Source organism: Barbus barbus, assembly GCF_936440315.1.
Source record: "Barbus barbus genome assembly, chromosome: 13".
NCBI classification, from domain to species: domain Eukaryota; kingdom Metazoa; phylum Chordata; class Actinopteri; order Cypriniformes; family Cyprinidae; genus Barbus; species Barbus barbus.
In genome coordinates this window covers 626707-649529 of record NC_136741.1, presented here as the reverse complement: position 1 = coordinate 649529, position 22823 = coordinate 626707, and the positions used below count along the sequence as shown (strand labels likewise).

The window sequence follows — 22823 nt, the reverse complement described above, 5'->3', positions numbered from 1 at the left end:
GGTGTGCATTTTGAGACAAAGTAAAGGCATTGATATATTTTAAGATCAGTCAGAGCAAGTTTCTTTCAGTTGAAACAGCTCAGACTTAGATTTTAGTCTGGGATTATGCTTAAGCCTTGTCTGTGAAACCGGGGGATAGTGTGTTAGCAATTGATTCATTATAAGAAGCGATTACTCCAGCACCTGCGTGTCACGTCACTAACAGGCCTATGATGTTGAACCAATGTGGGAAACAGTTGTGACTAGTTTCTACAACAATACATCGGTTAAGCGGTGAGATGCATCGTTTTACGGGAAACGAACCCCTGGTGATTCTGAATGTGTGAAAAAATGAAAACAGTGCAAAATAAGCCAGTCAACCAAAATAACAGAAGTACAAATAGACTGAACATGATTATATCTCTCAGACTAAACGGTGTTCATATGGACAGGAAGTGTGTGTGTGTGTGTGTGTGTGTGTGTGTGTGTGTGTGTGTGTGTGTGTGTGTGTGTGCTTGTTTAACTATACTTGTGAGAACCAAATGTCATCACTTATATAGTGAAATATTATAATAGCCTCCTCGTGTGAAAGTGTTTCCTGGCCCGTACTAGTTAAAAGTCTTATAAATCGATTAAATAATTTTTGTATTTAAAGTTTTGCACAAGTTTCTGATGGTTTGTTTAGAGCTAGAGTTCGGCTATAAAAAATATCATTAACATGACAGAAAAACAAATGAAGTCTATGAGATGAGTGAGTTTGTGTGTGTGTGTGTGTGTGTGTGTGTGTGTGTTCGCAGTGGGAGGGGAAGATGATTTACACTTTCTATTTCCCCTTTTTACAGTCATGCTTGCGCGAGTCGTGTTGAAAGTGAGATAAGCTTGACTTCTGTTCTTCCTCCCAGTGTAATGAAATAATATCTGAGCGCGGAGCTGCAGGTGAAGCTGACATCGTGCGGCTCAGACGACAGACAGATCATCATTTCATGAGCTGTAAGTACAACAATCTTTCTAGATTCACACAACACTTCAGTGTCTCTTTCTGAACACTCACCGTTAACAAGGAGGAATAAACACGAGAGAGATAAAAGTGTTTGTGTTGATGACAAACTCACTCATCTAGAGTCTGTTAAAGAGGAAACCGAGGCTAGAATCACAGGATCTCAGTAACTTTGAGTTAAACTTACACAAATGCATGCTTTTGCTATTTTAATTTTAAATATTTTGACACAAAAAAGTACATTGACACCAGACCAGAGTCAGAAGGCAGATTTGGACTGAAAGACTGAACTGTGTTGTCAGAACAAGAGCGTTTTAAAGAAATATCAGGTTAGGGGCAAGTTGTCACATGTTTTATATGCTGTAATTATAACACATTTTAGTGGAATAAAATAAAGCAACTTAGTAATTAGCAAAATAAATAAACCTACTGAACAATATAAAGTAAAGCGTGACAACTAGCCCCTCTATTTCACAGAGCTGACACATAAAGCCATGTCAGTGGTTCACACAGCCGTTGTTTTGCAAGATTCCACTTTTACACTGAGATCAAATGTGTGTTTCGGTGAAGCAAATCTGCCTGTGATCCGTGAGCAAAAACGATACTCAAATGAGATGAAAGGCTTTGCATTGGTGCAGCTGCAGCGCTGCAGAAACGCACGGAAGCAGGTGAGCAGAACACGAGCTGCTTACATTACAAACCTCAAATGAACACGTCACCGCATTCAGGGGAAATTCTGCTTCAGACGCACATACAGAAGCTTCACAAACCCTCTACAGAATATACAACATCTACATCATTTTAACAGAATACAGTAGAGGTCAAAAGTTTTCATCCCCCTTTCAGATTCTGCAAAATGCTAATTATTTTTCCAAAATAAGAGAGATCATACAAAATGCATGTTTATTTAGTACTGACCCGAATAAGATATTTCACATTAAAGACATTTTGGACTCATGAACAACTATCACTAAACAAAAAAAACACAGCTGTGGATCATTCAGCTAACAACAGTATGAAGAATCAAGGGGGTGTAAACTTTTGAACGGGGTCATTTTTATAAATTCAACTATTATTTTCTCTTGTGGACTATATGTAAACATCTTTAATGTGAAATATCTTATTCAGGTCAGTACTAAATAAACAATAGCATGCATTTTGTATTATCTATCTTATTTTGGTAAAATAATTAACATTTTGCAGATTCTGAAAGGGGATGTAAACTTTTGACCTCAACTATAAGTGGTATCATGAAACTGCCCTGAATCGGCTGTTTCACATAACAGTTATATATTTACCCCTCAAGACAAAATAGACAAAACGTTTAATTACCCTTAAATCATTAAAGCGGTGTGTCGTTACCTGCATGATCCATAACTGTTTTTATATTTTGTGATAGTTGTTCATGAATCTGCCTGCTGTTCTTCAGAAAAATCCTCTCCAGCTCCTGCACAGTCTGGTTTTCCAGCGTCTTTTGCGTGTTTGACCCCTTTCCAAAAGTGAGCGTATGATTTTGAGATTCATCTTTTCATTCGGAGGACAATCACAAATATTACAAAGATGAAAACATTCACGGATGCTCCAGAAGGAAATATAATGCATTAAGAGCCGGGGGTTGAAAACTTATGAACAGAATGATGATGTATAGCCTGTATGTTTCTTAATTTGTTTAGATTTTTTTTCCATGTAGTTCTGCCGTTCAGAAGCTACATAAAATACTTACGTTTCCCAGAAGACAAAGTAAGATCCAATTCAAAACGCTTACCCACCCTCTTAAATTAAAAGTTCAGAGTCACTTTCAATGAGGAAATTTCTTTTAAAAAGTTGACTTTTTACTTTTCTAAGCTTAAATTCATTTACACGTGGAAAAGTTTTGGTTAGATGACTTTAACTTTTAATTGAAAGCAGTTTTGACGCAGCATTCATACTTCGATTTCTCAACCATGATGTTGTAAAAATTAGTAAGAAGTGCTGAGAAATTATGCTTTTCTTAAATTGTTCTCAAACAGAAGAAGTCACTCACACAAACTTCCGTATGAAAAACGACCTGTTTAATCATAATTTCATAATGTTCTAACTAAAATAAATTCAGTGGACTTATTAAATTTAATTTTTGTTTTTTTACCATTTTTGCAGTACCTAATCTAAAGTGGAGACTATTCATCATTTGCAAATGTTTATAAACATTTACTAATGTTTTAGTATCTTTATTGGCAGTGGACTTTTAGCTACTTTAATGATGTTTGTGTAAAGAGTGGTTAGATACGTTTAGCTAAATGCTTGGTAAAGACATGTCACACATTGTAATATGGGTGCAAAACATGTTTATCACCTAAATACTTATATATATAACATGTGACAAATTAGACTATACATACAATAGACACAAACTACATGTTTTTACACAAAAATAGACAAACATTTGCATGTAATATATATATATATATATATATATGACACAAATTAGACTATATAAACAATAGAAACAAATGACATGGAATAAGATGTAGGGATGGACTAAGATGGTTGGTATAAAATAAATATATGTGATCATTTTATTGCACAGTGGGAAGAGCATTTAACCAGATCAGCCTAATATTGTGTGCCATTTAAACTCAAATGTCTGCACTTTTTTAAGTTGTAGTAACTTGAAATTGTTTGCATAACTTTGAAAGCTGGGAAGGGGATTTTTACTTCCCAGCATGCTTTGTAGGACTTGATAAAGTAAACGCTGAAGTTCGGTGTTATTTCCAGTGAAGGAACGGAGCTGTTAGTGCTGCATGCTTGTGTTTGACATTTAAAGAGAGTTTCTGTTGTGCTGAAGTTTTCCTGTGGTTGGCGTCGTGCTGAAGAGCAGATCATGGTTAGATTGTGGGTGGATGCACTGACTCTACGGCTGCGTCCACTCGCTGAAAATACAGCCTCTGCAGACAGCACAGAGGAGGAAGTATATCCATCTGACTGATTCCTGAAGGCAGCATCGATGTGTCTTTCACTCTCTGTGACATCCCACTGCCGTTTTTGATTCTGTAGTTGAGCTAAAAAAGAAAAGATGGCATCTGAAAGTTACGGTTGATGGTCAGTTTGTTTGTAAATGTGGAATATTATTTTTTAAGTAATTGTATAGATTTCCAAGCACCACACAACTGCTCGCCCCCACAGCCATGTACAGAGGGAAAGTGATTTTAAATATTTTCCTATCATTTTAAATACAATAATATATTCATAACTATCAAATATATGATATAAATGGCATAAAAACAAAAAACTAAATGCTGAATAAATATAATAAAATATACAGTATAACAGAAGTAGTGGTCCCCTGGAGTTGTGTCACTGGTGTTACCATTTAACAAAAATAGTTTATTTTGAAATATAAATCACACTGATGACATCACTTAACTTCCTTCTTCCTATTTTCGAAGATCTATGAAGAAAGTCCCATGATAAATAAATCCACTGTCTATTTTCAGTTATCAGAAATGTTGTTATCTCATGATTTCATATGAAGCTTTTAGTTGAACTCACTGGTATGACCTGCTTTATTGATAGGGAATTATAAAAAACTAGAATACAAATGGATTAAACTACTTAATTTAGTCAGTATACCATGATTGACAGCATGTGGTTTGATATCTTGCAGCAGACATTGTGTAAAATGCATTTTTCATGAAAATTGTCACTGGTGTCACCTTCCTTATGGGTAAATAAATGCATAAAAAAGAATTTTAAAAAATCATTAAAATGTCATTTATGTGTATTCATGAAGTCAAAAGGTAATCTAATAATGTGGTCTAAGTTTAAATGTTAGAAAAAGAAATACATTTTAAGACATCTTCCCATAGCAAAAGTGGACATTTCTGTAGAATGACCCTCACAACTTGCCAGAATGTTATCAGGACGTTTCCTGCTAGCTGGACGTCGTTCTGGTTGTTTATAGGTCATCGGTTGTGTGAGCTTCCGATCAGAGGCTGCACTGTAAAAAAAAAAAAAAAATTGAGCCGACTTAAAATTTTAAGGCAGCCAGCTTCAGCAGATTTTTGAGTTCTCTCAACTTATTTTTGTAGGAGATTCTCAACTTTATGTTGTATAAACTTAAAACAACAAGTTGAGAAAACTCAAAAATCTGCTGAAGCTGGTTGCCTTAAAATTTTAACTGAAAATGTGGAGTTAGTCGTGACTAGACCCAGTTTAAACTGCAGTGGATGTCATCGGCTGTGTGAGTTCAGCCCAGAGTGATTGAGCAAAAGAAGAAAGACTGACAGAGATAGTTCATTCTCTCACACTCAGTGCTCAGGACAGACGGTCAGGCGGGTTTGGAGTGGCTCGAGGGTCAGTAGATGTTTGGGTGATCTGTCTCTTTCATGTGGTTGTGTTTTAGTGTGTGTTCGGCTGGTTTCACTGTGAATGTCAGCTGTGTTTGACTGGCATGTGGTTTGAAAGTTGAGATATTCACTCTGTTTATGCATTGTTTCTCGTTCTAGTCTCTGAGTTGTCTCCATCATGGAGGCGACAGGGAAATATGACTTCACCGCCACAGCAGAGGACGAGCTGAGCTTCCGGAAGGGAGATATAATCAAGGTGTGTTTCAACATTTACATCACAGCAGCACACATCTGCAGCTCACTGTATGTACTGTATTGTACAGTATCACATATCCACCGATACACACATGCACTCAACTCATTCAGTTATTCTGACACGTTCAGCTACTTTAAGAGAGTTTGTCCATTCCTCAGCAGCTCTTTCAGTGGTTTATCATCACATGCTACTTTGTAGATTTTAGGCACCAATGATGAATGGTTCAGAGCAGAAATAAACGGCATGGAGGGATTCGTTCCTCGGAATTACATCAACATCCACTTCCCCAGGTAACAGACGTCCTCTCACTGAAACACCACTGCCAGAGTCCGTGGCAAGCCATTTTAACATTTAATCATGAAGTGTACTAGTATCTATGTTCATGCTACTAGTACTTATTTGTAGCTGCTAGTGTCTATTCCATTACACTGTAAAAAATGATAAGTTGACTTGACTTAAAATTTCAAGGCAACTTGCTGCACAGCTTTATTGAGTTTACTCAACTTTGGACCAAGTTGTTCACTCAACCTAAGTCACTGAGTAAAGTCACATGTCTCTTTTTTGTTCAGCTAACACAGTTTTGTTAGTTAAAAAGACTTCTAATGCTTTTCCAATGTGTCTCAAATTATGTTCTGTGAACTTTTTTACTTGTTTACAAATGACAAACATTAATGGATAAGTTAGTCTAATAAGTAGACAATATTGTCTTTGTTTGTAAGACAACTTACAAGACTAAGATATCCAGAAAACAGACAGCTACTGATTAGCAAGCTCTACAAGGCTAACACACTAGCAAGGAGGATGCACACAAGGCACACACAAAATGAACCAGCAAAGACAAGAGGGAAAATGAGCACAATATAGGGAGCAGAGCACACGAGAATCAGGTGAACACAATCAGACAACGAGGACTAAGACAAGGAGGCAGGACAAGGGAGAACATGGCCAACACAAACAAACACAACCACATGCTCTCAGGCACAAGACAAACAAAGAGACATTAAACAAAGACAAGACTGACAACACTAGTACACATTTATTAGCAAAGAGTACTTATCAGTGTTGGGAGTAAGGCGTTACAAAAGTAATGAATTACAGTAACGGATTACTTTTTGATGTAACGCAGTAGTGTAAGGCATTACTACTCAATTTTCAGTAATATTTTACTCAGTATTTTAGCCCAAAATGTTTAATTAATTTAAAGTCAGATGCGACTTTTTTACGTATTACTTAATCCATAGAAGTCAATGATAAAAATGTGAAACGTGTTACTAGCAACCGTACAATAATTACAAGTCACTACTAAAATAATAACTAGTATCTAATGTGGTATCTAATGAATAAGTACTAGTATCTTCAGAAAGTCACTACCTAAAGTATAAACGCTAGTACCTGAAGCATAGGTACTAGTAGCTAATGTATAAGTACTAGTACTTACTGGAATAAGTACTAGTAGCTATTTAAGTACTAAGCATTAAGCTGGACACTGGTACAAGGGTTAAATGTTAAAACGGCTTGCCACAGAGAGCAAACGGAACAGTTGCGATATTCTGTTTGTGTAACACCAGATTGACCAATACTCAAGAGATCACTGACAGCACTGCATAGTTAGTTAGTGGTGTTTGCCTGGTCAGTCCTCACTATCACTAGTGCTCAGAGTGATTTGTACAAACCCATAACACTAGTATAACATTTAAGTGTGGAGGACTGCATATACAGATTCCCAGTTAAAGCTCTTGATTTGATACGGATTCATTAGTTCATGTAAGGCTGTGCTGCAGTTAAGCCAATCACATTCAGATCTGTGTCTATTCAGTAAACAGCTCTTCACAATCCAATCAACAGCCAGTGGATAAGATCAAGTCCCGTCCTGTGGTTGTTTCTAGCTTTATGTGGTAGTAAAGAACCTTCGGTTTCATGCAGTTCTAATAAAGCCACATATATAAACTAAACTGTCTGTGTGAACAGAGACTCAGTGGTTCTGGCTGTATAGAACTCACAATAATCTACAGAAACATGACGTGCTCCATCATTATGAGTCAAAGAGTTAACGAAAGACATCTGGATTTCTAATTTCACTGTCAAAATATAATAAGTTGAATGGTTAAAAATCTGTTTTATCATTTTGAGATTGATTCAAAAATATTTTACACAATTAAAACCATTGCATTATAAATAAGAACAAATTAATATAAAACAGTGACATCTAGAGGAGAAGACTTAGATAGTGATAGGATTTGGAAATAAATACAAAAGACTGATCTGTGGCTTTTGAGAATCAACTAAAAATTCACTTTACTTTACTTTACTTTAATTATGGGTGCTGGTGGACACAAAATGCAATAATCATGACCAGTGGTTGACAGTGTTTTAGTAGCTTGTTACTGTACTTTACTTAAGTCAGTGTTTTAAGTATTTGTACTTTAGGCAAACATCGTTCAGATTTTGTTGAGAAGATGTCATATTAAAGCAATGTTTCTTCAGCTGGTATCAGGAGAACACCAGCCGTCAATCAGCACAGGAAGAACTGATGTGTCAACCAATCGGATCCTTCCTCATCCGAGGCTCCCAGACTTCACCTGGAGCATTCTCCATCTCAGTCAGGTACAGCGCACACACACACACACATAATGGTTTCCATGTTTTACAGGACAATTCATAGACGTAATGTTTTTCATACTGAATGTGTTTGTGCCGTCAGACATGAGAACGATGTGCAGCACTTTAAAGTGATGAGAGACCGGCACGGTCAGTATTACCTGTGGAGCGAGACCTTCAGCTCCCTCAACAGACTGGTGGAGTTCTACACACAAAACTCCATCTCCAAACAGAGCCGCGTCTACCTGCTCACAGAGCAGCGGGTGAGTCCAGCCACGTGTGATGAACATACAGCAAACACCTCAAACACTCACGAGTTCTGCTCAGAACATGCTTTCTCTTCAAACACTCAGTGTTTGTGTTTCTTCCTCTTTGGTCTCTCTCTCTCACCCAGAATCCACCTGATTTCCCGCTCAGGAAGTCTGCTGAGCTGCCGCCCATCTCTCAGGTACAGCCGCTGTCACTCCTGTGACGTCAGTCAGTCTTCTGATGAGCTTCTGTCTCAAATTATGCTTTCCTTCTGCAGGAGAGACGCAATTACAGAACACCAGCTCCAGCCTATCCTCGCCCAGCCGAACCCTCCCCTCCACCCCCACCACAGGTCACACACACACACTCAGAGATGGGCACAAATACATCAAAATGTATTTAAAATAAAAATACTTCTGTTGAAAACATTACTTTAATACATCTACAAAATACTGTGTGGGAAAATGTATTTAAATACAAATACAGTATTTTGTATTTTGAAAATACACAAAATACATTTGGCCATCCAGTGAAGTAACAATATTAAGGCCTGTTTACACCAAGAACGGTAATTATAAAGGTTACTATATTAGTGTATTCTAAGTATACAATGCAGTTGTGTCATCTGTCACTAAATGCTCAAGCTCTTTAAAGCAGCTGTTGGTTATAGTTGTGGTGTATCTTCTATTCACTTAGATTTAGGATGTATTCACACTAGGAGATCTGATGCTTTCTTGAGCACGATTGACCCCCAAAGTCCAGTTCATTTCACAAGTGTGACTGCTCTGTACTGTGCCCAGTGCGGTTCGTTTAACCATGCCCTGGCCCGCTTGAAGAGGTGGCTCAGGTGAGGTACGCATGTAGTGAGACTGCTAACTGCGCTGGAGCATGGAACAGTTAAAGGTGGGGAATGAATTTTTTCAAAAACGCTTTAGAAACTGAGTCGGGGCTGAATACCAAAACAAACTTGTAGCCAATCAGCAGTAAGAGGCGTGTCAACTCATGATATGAAGGAAAGAGCGTTCAGTGAAGAGCCGAGCCGAGTGACAGAAACAGATGGTGGATATCAAAATAGGGGCAAGACCATATAAGGGTAGGGGCGTGTTTGACAATTGTGCTTGGGCTTTAGTACAAGGCAGCTGTGCGTAGTGTGAGTATGCCCTTAGAACAATTTTTTTTTTTTTAATCTTTATTATTAGCATTATAGTTATCTTTGTCTTGGGATACACACACAGAAAGCTGCTTATTACTCATTTATCCATGTTCATTTGCTCTGATGTGTCAATAGCTCCTGTCCACTAGAAGCTCCACAGATATATTTGCATACCACGACCATATATATATAAACGACATAGAAAAAGTTAAATTGATTTACACTTTATATCATCGCCGACATTTATATTGTCATATTGACATAGCAAGCAGTAATGATTAAAGTTTAATGAACACATTTGACTAGTTGATAAAAAAAAAAAAACTAACAAGACTGACTAGTGCTAATGCACTAAACTCATCTCTTTCAGCAGTACTTGACTTCATCCTAAACTCAAAAACCTTCATCTTTCCCTCTATCTTTCTCTCCCTCCCTTGCTAGCTTGTACTTATTTGAACAATGACTGAGGCTTGGTGTTACGAGCACTTCCTCTGTCTGATTGCCTCTTCAAGATTAATCGCTTCTTGTATTCCCCAATTGTACGTCGCTTTGGATAAAAGCGTCTGCCAAAAGACTAAATGTAAAGCTATTCTGGTATGAATCTCTCCTAATAGTTTTCTATAAGAACAGGACATCCTAACACGCTTATTATGTTTACTGTGTTGAGAGGTGCTGAAATGGCGTTTGGTCTCATACTGTATGGCGTATCTTGTCAGTGTGAGCACTTGCTTGGCCATTTTTAGTGATTAATAGGAAAGTGGGTTCAGCTGAATTCTAGCAGTGATTTGTTAGATAGGTAAAAAAAAAAGGTCGCAGCAGCCCTCGTGTGAAGCCCTCTTAGTGTGAACACCATCGACTCCACCGGGCTAGGACACCGGCAAAGGATATAAGTATCAGTTTTTATTTTTATTTTATTTCTTTATTTTTTTCCTTTTTATGTTTACTATTGAAATGTTGTTGTATGCATTTATCAATTTTATTTAATTTCTGTATTTTCTTAAATGGCTGTGTATAGAGTATTTACAGAGTGTTAACTTTTAGTTTTAGTTACTTTTTCTTATTTGTAAGTCACTTTGGATAAAAGCGTCTGCTAAATGACTAAAAGTAAAGTAAGTAATGCTATGTTCCCCTTGCTAGGGTTTTTTTTTTTTTTACCTGCTGAGACAGGTATGCTTTTTTCCCACAAAAGCAAGATCACCTTGTTTTAATGTTAAAGTCATGCACATAGTAGTGCAATAACCATTTCAAGCATGTTGCGTGGTTTATACACAGCAAAACAGCATGTATTTAACTGAAAATCCAGAATCAACAAGCTAACTGTAAAGATAGCACTGTGAATGATGATATAGTTGTCAGCAAATGGGATGCTACATTTTATTCCAAATTAAAAATCTTAAATATCTACAATTTTGAATTTAATAAGACTTTCCCAGGAAAAGCATGAAAGTGGCATGTTTGAGCTAGTTGATGCAGGAGATCAGCAGTCTAATAAAGAGGTTGATTGGCAAAAAGTATTTTATGTATTTTGAAAATACAAAAATATTAAGATTAAATGTATTTAAATACAAAATACATTTGATTTTTTTCAAAGGTATTAAAATACAAAATATTATTTTGTATTTCAAATACGTATTTTAAATACATGTATTTGAAAAACTGCCCATCCCTGCACACATACTCACACACACACACACTCTCTCACACACTCTCTCACACACACACACACACACACACACACACACAAACACACACACACACACACACAACTCTGTATAGCTATCTATGTGAAGACATTGATTGACACAATGCAATCTCTAGCTCCTTCCCCAAACCCTACCCATCAGAACTAAGTGCCTCACCCAAACCCTTACTCTAAACCTAACCTTTACCCAACTATAACCTGACCCCTAAAACCAAGTCTTGACCCTCAAACAGGCCTTTAAAAGGCTCTCAGAAAGTGAGGACATCACTTTACAATTTTGTCCACACTTTGATGGTCTAAAACTCAAACCGGCCCTCACAAAGATAGCTGTACAAATGCACACACTCACACACACGACATCAGATCATGTTATGCTCATATTATGTACAAATGATGCATAAGCATTAGATCTGTCAGTGGTGCTGAATGAGCCGGTTCTGTTTGTTTGTGTGTGCAGGCGTCTGCGCTGCAGGTTCGAGCCATGTATGACTTCTCTGCGGAGGACGCAGATGAGCTGAACTTTCAGGCTGGAGATGTTATCGAGGTTTTAGATCAGTCTGATCGTTTCTGGTGGAAAGGTGTTCTGCGCGGAAGAACCGGACTCTTCCCCGTCAACTACACCAATCCTGTCTGAGGATCCGTGACAGACGTTTGGCTCAAAATCCATTTCACCTTGTGATGTTGCATAATAATGATTTATGAATACATTTACATTAGCAGTTCTTAGTTTAAGAAACACTTTTTCACCTTCTCATGTGTACAGAACACACACACACCTGTAAAGCATTGCTCTTCCTATTGGCACAGAGATTTGGAAAAATTGTTGCTTAGTTTGAGCACTTTTACAAACAAGTTTATGAATCTTTCAAAATTGTTATGATCTTCTGCATTTGGACTGTATAAAATGTTCCTGAGATGTGATCTTCATCCAAGTATTAAATAAATACATCCATATTTGTTAACACACAACTGAGTCATGATGTTATTAAAGGAATGGTTCAGTTACAATTTTGAAAAACATCAGAATTATCTTTCTCAGTGCATGCTTAACCAAAAATATCTTGAAAATATTTCATGAAGTGTCTAATAACTGGCTGCTCTGTGTGGCTTACTTTTCACCATCAGTTCCACTCTATCTAGTCAATTCTGAGCCCCACCTACTTTTTCCTCATTTAAAGGAATATTTCACCCAAAAAAATAAAAATGTGTTGAAAATGTGCTCACCCTCAGACAGGCCCGGCACTGCGAGGGAGGAAATCATGTGATAAAAAAGTGGAAAATTCACTCACCAAAGATAGGCCGCCTACATTGTTCTCACTTTGCTAACATTACTGCCATTATTCTTAAAAGTAATGCAAATTATGTTTGCAACAGCTGTAGTTTTTTGGAGTGGCCTGGATGATGAGATTCCTGGCCTGGCTGGAATTTTGTCTCAGACCGGCATTAAATAATTTGTGAATATTTGTAAACATTCGTGGCTTGAAACAGTTGGAAAATTTAAAGTGTACTGCATTTCTATGGATGTTTTGCCATTCAGGTAGGGTTATTATAGCTGAGCCCTTACAATCTGACTTGCTGCAGTTTGGAACTGAACTGCTGGTTTGTTTGGTCAGAGGAGAACTGGCCCCCGACTGAGCCTGGTTTCTCCCAAGGGTTTTTCTCCATTCTGTCACCGATGGAGTTTTGGTTCCTTGCCGCTGTCGCCTCTGGCTTGCTCAGCTGGGGACGCTTCAGTTCCAGCGATATCATCGACCTGATTGCAAAGACACTATTTAAACTTATTGACACATTATTTTCCTTTTTTGATATTGTGCAGTTGCTTTGACACAATTTGCATTGTAAAAAGCGCTATATAAATAAAGGTGACTTGACTTGACTTATTAAAGTTAACTCTCTCTCTCTTCCTTCGGCTTGCTGCCTTTTATCAGAGGTCGCCTCAGCAGAGTGATCCGCACAACTGATTTGGCACATGTTTCACGCCGGATGCCCTTCCTGCCACAACCCAGTCCTGAGAGTGCAATAACTCATGCAACCCCAGTGCTGGGACAAACTCACTCACTCACTGGTTATTAAAGTTAACTAAAACTAATAAAACCATTTCTGTTCATTGAAATAAAGCTGAAATAAAATAACATTATCCTAAAAGCAATTATATGAATAAAACTGAATAAAATCACATATATAAAATTAATCAGTAGCCCTATTCGTGAAAGTTAAGCAACCAGCAGAGACAGATCCACAGTTCAACTCGAATAGGCTATTAAACAGCCTCAACTGGTTTCTAGAACTCACATATTTATTAGGCCTACTTAATTTCTGTTTTATTAATTTTATTTATATTTTATTACAGCTCCAACTGTCTAAACCACTTACAATTAACCAGTGGAAAAATAAAAAATTACTCAAATTCCTATATGTTCACTTAACGTGAACTAACAAACATATGTGACCCTGCAGCACAAAAGCAGTCATGAGTAACACAGGTATATCTGTAGCAATAGCCAACAATACATTGTATGGATCAAAATTATACATTTTTCTTTTATGCCAAAAATCATTAGGATATTAAGTAAAGATCATGTTCCATGAAGATATTTTTAAAATGTCCTACTGTAAATATATCAAAACTTCATTATTAATTAGTAATATGCATTGCTTAGAACTTCATTTGAACAACTTTAAAGGAGATTTTCTCAATATTTAGATTTTTCTGCTCCCTCAGATTCCAGACTTTCAAATAGTTGTATCTCAGACAAATATTGTCCTATCATAACAAACCATCCATCAATGGAAAGATTATTTATTATCCATGTATAATTCTCAATTTCAAATAATTTACCCTTATGGCAGGTTTTGTGGTCCAGGGTCACATATGATATATTTAGAAACACGAATGGGAAATTATAAGTCATAGACTATATAATATGCACATTGGGACATTCTAATTGTTTCTTGGATGAAGTTCATCCCTCCTGTTGGAGTCATTTATACAGAAACAAAGTTCCCCTTCCTACGCATTTCGTGTGAACTCCACCCACCGCAGAAACACACCTGCCCGCGGATTCTCGGCGAGCTCAGGTGAGCACAGCGCGTGCAGGTGAGGCATTCCGTGCGCGTGAGGTGAGCGGCAGGTAACGGCGCGTCATGGCGGAGTCGCAGCTCTTGTGTATGGAGGACGGGCTCATACCCCTCGCGGTGCCCGAGTCCAAGCCGGAGTTCTACTACAGCGAGCAGCACCGAGCGGCCCTGGAGCTGCTGATCACCGACGGAGACGGGGCCTTCAAGACCCTCCTGAAGGACGAGAACAGCCAAGACTTCCTGTCAGCGCGGGAGATCAAAGCCATTACCAGCAGCTTCGTCAAATACAAGCCCGAGGAAGACGATGGAGGAGCGGCAGCGAGTCAGGACAAACCTGCCGACGCCGAGTCGCTGCACTCCACGTACTGGCCGCAGATGTCGGACATCGAGGTTCCGCCGCTGGACATCGGCTGGCCCTCATCAGGGCTCTTTAAAGGGGTCAACCGGGTGTCAGTGTACACACACCCGCCCAAAGAGAACAGCCCACACATCAAGGAGGTGGCCCGCAAACTCATACACGAGTCCTGCAAGGTCAGCATGCATTCACTGTTACAGTAGCAGATTACTTACGTTTTTAAGTTACTGTTAATGTGGTAAATGGTAATAAATTAAGAAAAGGTGCCACGGTTTTATTATATTAGCCTATATATTATATTTATTATTTTATTATATAGGCCCATTTCTACCTCATTTAACCAATAAAATCAGTTGTGCTTGAATAAATGTATTTAGGTTGATTCAAACCACATAAGTGCACTAACATAGGCTAGGTAACTACTACACTGAAGAAAAAAAAAAGATATTATTATTTTAGGTAAGTGTTTGCAAACAATTTATTTTAGCTACATTTAAAAAATGTTGAAAGTTAGTCAGCTAAATTTGTTTCTTTAAATGTAGCTAAAAGAAATGGATTGCAACCACTTACATTAAAAAAATAGTAAGTTCAATGAATAATTTTTTTTCGGTGTATGGTTACTGTGATAAATGTTTATAAGGGGATTCCTCTTCATCATCATAATGCTCAGTTTCATTTTCTCTTCTCTTGTGATCATTATCAGATTATGACACTCCTTACATGTCAGTTATCTAAAGATGTGCCTCAGGTGGTTGCTATATAAATTAACTGGTTTATAATAGACTTTAAAACAACATTCCCTGAAATGTACCTGAAACTGGCAGCAGCTGTGGTTGCCAGAATTTCACCATAAAAATTGGTAGAAACATTTTATGCATTACAGGTTGAACTTAAATTGACAGTAAAATATATATTTGATTAACTGAAATAAGGTTAATGTACCAAATTAATAAAATCTGTTTAAAAAACAACAACAACAATGGAAAATGTACTGATTATTATCCATTCATTTGACTGACATTTCTGTTAACCCTAGTTATCAACAGATGTAACATAAACCCTTATGTACACAACTGATCAGAAAAAACTAATAGAGTCATGTCAGTGTAAAACCATTGAATGTAAGCATCACACAGAAACCTGGGAATGTCAACTTGTTTGTTTTTTTATCTGTAAATTATTAAGATGTGTTTGTTTTCACATAAAAACTGCTTTGTACGTGTAAAATTACATGAAATGTTCCTCTAGATCGACTAGTTTTTCAGGCCTCATCAAACACTGGAATGTGTTTTCTTGACAGTATTCTGACCGTCCCATTCATCCACAGTTCCTGGGAAGTGTTTTATACAGTAGGTGGATCTCTCTGCCCCAATGAGGATAGACTATAGCCTACAGGACCTGAGTGAGGCCCTCATGTCACAGGTCTCTTTGTTTCTCACCTCCTGCAGTGCTGGATGCTTGAAGATCTTGTTCAGACTTGATCAGACTGTCTGTTTCTTTAGCCTTCAGTTCTTGAGGAATACTGTAAATTATCTGGAATCACTGACTCACTGAACGGACTCGACATTTTCCAAAACATCTGTCATGTGAAAGAAGCTGGAAGAGTGTGTAATGATGCGCTGAGCTAATCAGTGTGTCATGAACATCATGTCATAAATCATCCTCATTGTCTGTATGCAAATCTCTTGTTTTCATATACGGGAAAATCAGTCTCAGCGCAGCAGGCAGGTCTCTCCAGATTCCAGAGCCAGTTTCTGCTTCACAGCAACAGAAGGACAGAGATCACTGCTGTCTTACCAGCCTTTACAAATAAACAATAAGATGCCCTCATTTACTCCTGCTGGATTTATTGAGGCTTTACAAACAAACTAAACAAAGATGTCAGCTGGAAGATCAGAAACCGAGAGAGTGTTTGTAGAAGAGAAAGTGAAAGCTGTTTCTATGGCTGTGAATCAGCAGCTCTTTACATTTACAGTCTGAAGTATTCCTGTAATCCTTGTGCAGAGTAGACATGAAATATATCATATTATTAATAATTCATATGATGCTTTGATGCATATGCTCAAATTTCAGTTGCATTCAGATTTTTTTTTTAAATCATGTATCAACATGCATTGTGCATTATCCTCAGTGAGCTGTTCAGTGATCAACAGCAATGATTTATGAGAAGATCTCAGAGAACAGAAACACAAAGTAGCACAGAAATGCTTTGACAAACACATTTTCTTTCCTTTATTGACACATTCTCTATTGAAACAGGAAGCAAGGATGGGAAATATTGACAATCTTTTTAAAAAATGACCATCAGGCTTCAGTTCCATCAGATGAATCATGATTTATTCAGAGGCAGATGATCAATATTCTTGGTTGATTTCCCCAAATGAGAAGGTTTAATTTGACTGCTGCTGATGAGAATGAATGAACGGTCTGTCTGTGTTTTGTCCAGGTCGTGGCTATCGTGATGGACCTGCTGACCGACCTGCAGATTCTGCGGGATCTGTTTGAGGCGTCCAAGCGCGGCGTCCCCGTCTACATTGTGCTGGACGAGCAGGGAGCGCCGCACTTTCTGGACATGTGCGGCCGGCTGCAGGTCGGAGCTAGAGAGCTGAAGGTACACAACTACAACCAGAAAAACAGGCAATTTTCTTCAAATAAAATAAACATTAAAAATTTGTTTCAAATTACATTTAAATAGATATTTTTCTACCAGTTTATTTTTTGGCCATTTTTTTATTTTTGTTTAAATATATTTTAAAAATGTAAATATATATTTAAAAGCATTTAAAACTCGATTTGTTGTCTATAACACATGTGAACATATAATATTTTAATCAAATTCAGCAAGGAACATACTCTACAATGCTCTAAAAAATACAATATTACTATATATATAATAAAACATTATAAATTCCATTTTTATCTCTAGTTGGCTATTCCATAAACTTTTGCATTTAAATGTAAGCTAATATAAGATAATATTATTATTATTATAACCTTTATTTTACCAGGAAAACACATTGAGATTAAAAATCTCTTTTACAAGAGCATCCTGGCCAAGATTAACAGTAACAATATATAATATAAAGTAATAATCTTATTGGTGATAATCATGAAATAAATGTGTGTATATGAAGGTTGAAACCCAATTATATTTTCTGTTTCAAAAACATATTTAATTGAGCTTCACTGTTTACAGCATATTTTTACATATATTTTGGCCCTTTTTTTTCTTTTTTTTGCTGTACCCATCAAGTGAAAACCTGGCAATTCAGAAGTTAGCAATAATTTCAGCTGATGTTTAATGGTCTGTTTCCGTCAGAATGTCCGGACTCGGACCGTGAAGGGAATCGGGTTGAATCTGTCCGTGGGGAGAATCCCGGGAAACGTCAACAGCAAGTACATGCTCATCGACGGAGACAAAGTCATGTTTGGAACATACAGGTGAGCGAGAGTTTATAATCTGAACCTCTTACATGATGTTCTTCATAGAGTAGAGCGGGGAAAACACACCCCTAAAGATTGTGTTCTTGAAGTTTTCAACTTATTAGATAGATTTAATAAAAAATACATTTCTACCCAGGTGGTGTAAAATGCCCCCCAGTCTGACAAAGCAATATGCTTTATACATTTACAGCAGAATCAGAGTACAGGCAGTTTTAGCTTAAATTCAAAAGAATATAATCAATAATTATGAATTACAAAATTATAATAGCCTATTTGAAAAATATTGTTGGCTGATGCTACCTGGCTTGCTAACTTGAGATAATTTTTAAATATAAAGTTCAAATATTTTATTCAACCAACTAGTTAGAATACATTTGATTGAAAAACAAAGGATTTGATGATCAGAACATATAGTAACTACAGTAATTAAGCCATGTTTATTGGGGGTGCACTATTATTTACCCCACTGACTATGTTTGAGAAAACAAATTGTCATTCTGAAAATATAATTATATTTGTATTAAATAACACACACTCTCTGACTACAGACCCTACTGTTCTCATATCATATATAACTGTGATGTTCTACAAAACAATAAGCTTTAAAACACTTATTTTCTTACTGCTGAAAATGAGATAATTTCCAGTGAAATCCGCTTTCTCTCAGATACATCACCAGTGTTAGCTTCATGGTGAATAAAACTTCTGCATCACTCTCGTCAACGGAGTCCATAGTTACAGTAGAAACATGTCTTGATTTATCTTGTGATTATCTCATCTATGGCTGTGTTTGTGTGTCTGCAGTTTCTCCTGGAGCTCTTATCGAATGGACAGAAACATGATCACGGTGATGTCAGGGCAGGTGGTGGAGTTCTACGATAACGATTTCCGGGAACTTTACGCCAACTCTGACAAACTGGACCTCTTTAAGGAGTTTCACATCAGTAAGCCCCAAACAGGAACGCTGTCGCGGGCGGCGGTGCCCAAACGCACCACAGTGGCCACTTCTCGCTTCCAGGTCAATCTCGGAGACGCCTCGCGTGGAGATCTGAAAGTGCCAGCACACAAATATCACAACCCAAAATACCTTCTAGCACTCGGACAGATCCCAGGACCCTCGGAGCCACTGCAGGACTTCTTCAATAAGATGGAGCCGCCCGATCCGGCTGAGCAGGACCTGGAGAATCCCACAGAAGACCTGGAGAACATCACACCTGCTCCATCTCAGCCCGAGAAGAAAGAGTCCAAGAGACTCAAGAAACTGTCATTTAACACAAAGCAGAGGAAGAAAGGGAAGAAGAACCAGACGAGTGACGAAGTTACTGAAGAAAACGGGGCGAACCCTTCAGACGACGCGTCTAAAAACACACTCACCAGAGACGAGGCGCAGAACAGCCTCAAGAAGAAGAAGAGAGGATTTATGAGCTTTTTCAGAAGAAGCTGAATGAGGATTGTTTTAATCATACTCTTTTAAATGAGCCGCTGTTTTTTACTCCTGAAGACTGTTAACCCTCATGTTTACAGAACACGTGACTCCTGATGTGTTCCTGAGTGTGTTTGTGCAGTTCAGTGTTCGTATGTGTGACAGTAAAGCCTTCTCATGATGTACAATGCTTGATAAGGAAACCTAGTAATGCTTCAATTACATTAAAGGGGAAGTTTAGGGGTGAAACTCTGTTTCTGATATTTATCCTTCTGGAAACCTGTGAAAAAGGGAAAAAATGGTGCATAAAGAAGCTGGCTACACTTTTATTTTACAGTACATGTCCACACAGTGTACTTGCATAAGAATGTACTGTAAGATAAGGTAACTACATGAGGTATGGGTAGGTCCAGGGTTATTGCCTAGTTATTGTAATTAGTATGTACATGTGGAAGAGGACTGTATGATAAAGTGCTACCAAGAGACTAGATTTAAATTCAGAAAGGTGTATTTCTATAGTGCTTTTCACATATATCCCAGCTAAAAGGTTCTTTCAAAGTAATTGAACAAATGTTCTTCCAAGTATAATGTTTGTTCAAAGTTATGTTCTTTAATAATGTTCTCAAAATGTCATTCATAGAATGTTGGTGAAACAATTTATTTTGTTACATTTTTCAAATGTTACAACTTGTTTCATTGAACTTTCAGAAGTAACGTTCCCATAATGTCTGCAAAATGATCAAATGGAAGGTTTTCTTAACTTTCCCCCCTTGATTATGTAAACATTTTTATGCTTTAAAAAATTGACATTTTGAACGTTCGGTGAACATTCATAAATAATGTTTTCAAAACTGTGAATGTCAGCAAAACGTGATAACATATTTTTATGAGCCAGGCACATTGTTTCAAATCAGCTGTACATGATCAGTATTATATTATTCACTTCTAAAATGTCAAACTGAATTTTATTTTAGGCTTTAGTTAAGTCTGTAACCAAAGTTGGTAAAGGTGTTAAAAAAAAAGAAAAACTAAAGCTGTTGTGTGATCATGTTTTTGCTAACTTTCATTTGGCTTCAAATACACGTGCTCTTCAAATCCCACCCACTAAAGACACATCAGCCAATCCGATGTCAGAGGAGCCAAATATACAAAATGATTGACAGGTGAAGAAAGTATTTTCTGATTGGCTCATGATGAGTGACGGTCCTTTATAGACGCTCGCCCTCTGCTGCTGGACCCGAGCACCACACACACTTCACTGAGCTTTTGTTTGTTTGTTTGTTTATTTGACAAAATTTAGGACATTATATAAAAAGTCCAAAAAAGACTAGTTCATACACATTTCAAAATAATGTCGAGGATAAAATACACAAAAAAGCCATACGGCTTATTTCCATTGTGGTCCTCAGCTAAAGCTAAGCTAATACAGCAATAACAGCCCATAATCTCCTGAACTGCTCTTATTCAGTGTGTGACATTATTTAGCCGGATCTCTCTCTCTCTCTCTGTGTGTGTGTGTGTGTGTGTGTGCGTGCACCTACTTAACCATATTTTGGGGACAAATTTGTACCCAAAAGTGAGGTAAACTTGACAAAATCTCCAAAAACCTCCCTTTGGGGACGTCTTCATTTGTAAAATAAATTAAAAATAAACAAAGTTTTTTTTTTTTAATTGTAAATTTTATTGTAGGGCGATAGAAAATATGGTTTGTACAAAACCATTACGCCTATGGAATGTCCCCATTTAGATAGCTAAGTAAACACGTGTGTGTGTGTGTGTGTGTGTGTGTGTGTGTGTGTGTGAGCTCTGACCACAGAAAGAATCAGTGGATTTACTGCAATAGCTCTGAAAAGGAAGTGACCACAGAGGAGTTAATGTAATGAGCAACACTTTTAGTCAAGACCACTTAAACCGAGACCAAGACCAGGAATTATACAGAGCTGTTACCAATCAAATAAAATCACGAATGAAACAATAAATTCATCTTTGCACTACAGAGGTGGAACAGAAGTTGCATCCAAATTGTTACAATTACAACTGCATGAATAATGTTATGAGATGAATGTTTTATATAAAATTTTGAATATAGAAACATGATGAAAAAAATAAAATGATAGCTTTAAATATAAAACTAAATCTATCTTACAAGACTGAAACCTTCAAAAACTGGTCTTGGCTGTACATTATTACATTCACTAATGAAAATATGAACAGGAAAATACAGATGAACATGTTTCCTCAGATGCTCCTCATGGATGCATGCCAGTGTTCTTGAGATGATGGAGAAACATCTCGATCTCAGAAGATTTTAGCATCATAAACACTACAAGCTATTAAACTGCCCTGGACCTTCACAAAACCACCAGCAGATGTCACATGCTGCTGTTCTGGTGAAGGAAGTGAAAGCAATGAGGTCATTTCATGTTTCCCTTTTTAAATGTTGCTGTTGCATGAATAAAGACCAGAGCACCGAGCTTTCATCCTTCCAACAGATGCTAGAAGATTCTATTCCCATTTGATTCTGCAATCATCTTTAGTGACATAGACTCATCTTCCTCTTAAACTCTGAGATCACGTTTCAGAAGTTTAAAATAACACACACACACACACACACACACATTATGTTTTACTGTTCCTCAAAAAATTATCTTCTGCTCACCAAGGCTGGATTTACTTGATCAAAAATACAGTAAAAACTGTGAAATATTACTACAATTAAAAGATCTGTTTTCTATGTGAATATGTGTTAAACTGTAATGTATTTCTGTGATGGTCAGCTGTATTTTCAGCATCATTACTCCAGTCTTCAGAGTCACATGATCTTCAGAAATCATAATAATATACTGATTTACTGCTCAACAAACATTTCTGATTATTATCAATGTTGAACACAGTTGTGCTGCTCAATATTTTTGTGGAAACCGTGATACATTTTATTTTTCAGGATTCACAGATGACCAGAAAGATCAAAAGAATAGCATTTATTTGAAATAAAAATCCACTGTAACATTATAAATGTATTTACTGACACTTTTGATCAATTTAATGCATACTTGATGAATAATATAGTGTTCATTACTTTTTTTAAAGCGTGTGTGTGTGTGTGTGTGTGTGTGTGTGTGTGTTGAGAGTGAGAATGACGCTAAGCTTCTTCTTTTAACAAAACCAACAAAAGTCTTGTTTTGTATTGAGTCCTGATGGCACTAATGTGTGTTTCTGCTCAAACTAGAGACAGTTCATTAACAACAATCATCACAGGACATT

The 22823-nt window shown here is 37.2% G+C and overlaps 2 protein-coding genes across 2 annotated transcripts; both read left to right on the top strand.

Annotated features, from left to right (window-relative positions):
* Positions 1–804: 804 nt before the first annotated feature.
* On the top strand, positions 805–13141 carry LOC306878835 (GRB2-related adapter protein-like). Its single transcript, XM_079431394.1, has 8 exons — positions 805–969; positions 5461–5557; positions 5756–5847; positions 8042–8161; positions 8259–8418; positions 8550–8603; positions 8682–8756; positions 11717–13141. Exons 2-8 carry the CDS (start codon positions 5480–5482, stop codon positions 11891–11893), a joined length of 756 nt encoding a protein of 251 aa, XP_079287520.1. The 5' UTR covers positions 805–969; positions 5461–5479; the 3' UTR covers positions 11894–13141.
* A 1165-nt stretch (positions 13142–14306) lies between these two features.
* On the top strand, positions 14307–20609 carry LOC306879529 (protein FAM83F-like). Its single transcript, XM_079432537.1, has 4 exons — positions 14307–14868; positions 17139–17303; positions 18012–18133; positions 18941–20609. Exons 1-4 carry the CDS (start codon positions 14404–14406, stop codon positions 19578–19580), a joined length of 1392 nt encoding a protein of 463 aa, XP_079288663.1. The 5' UTR covers positions 14307–14403; the 3' UTR covers positions 19581–20609.
* Positions 20610–22823: the final 2214 nt, after the last annotated feature.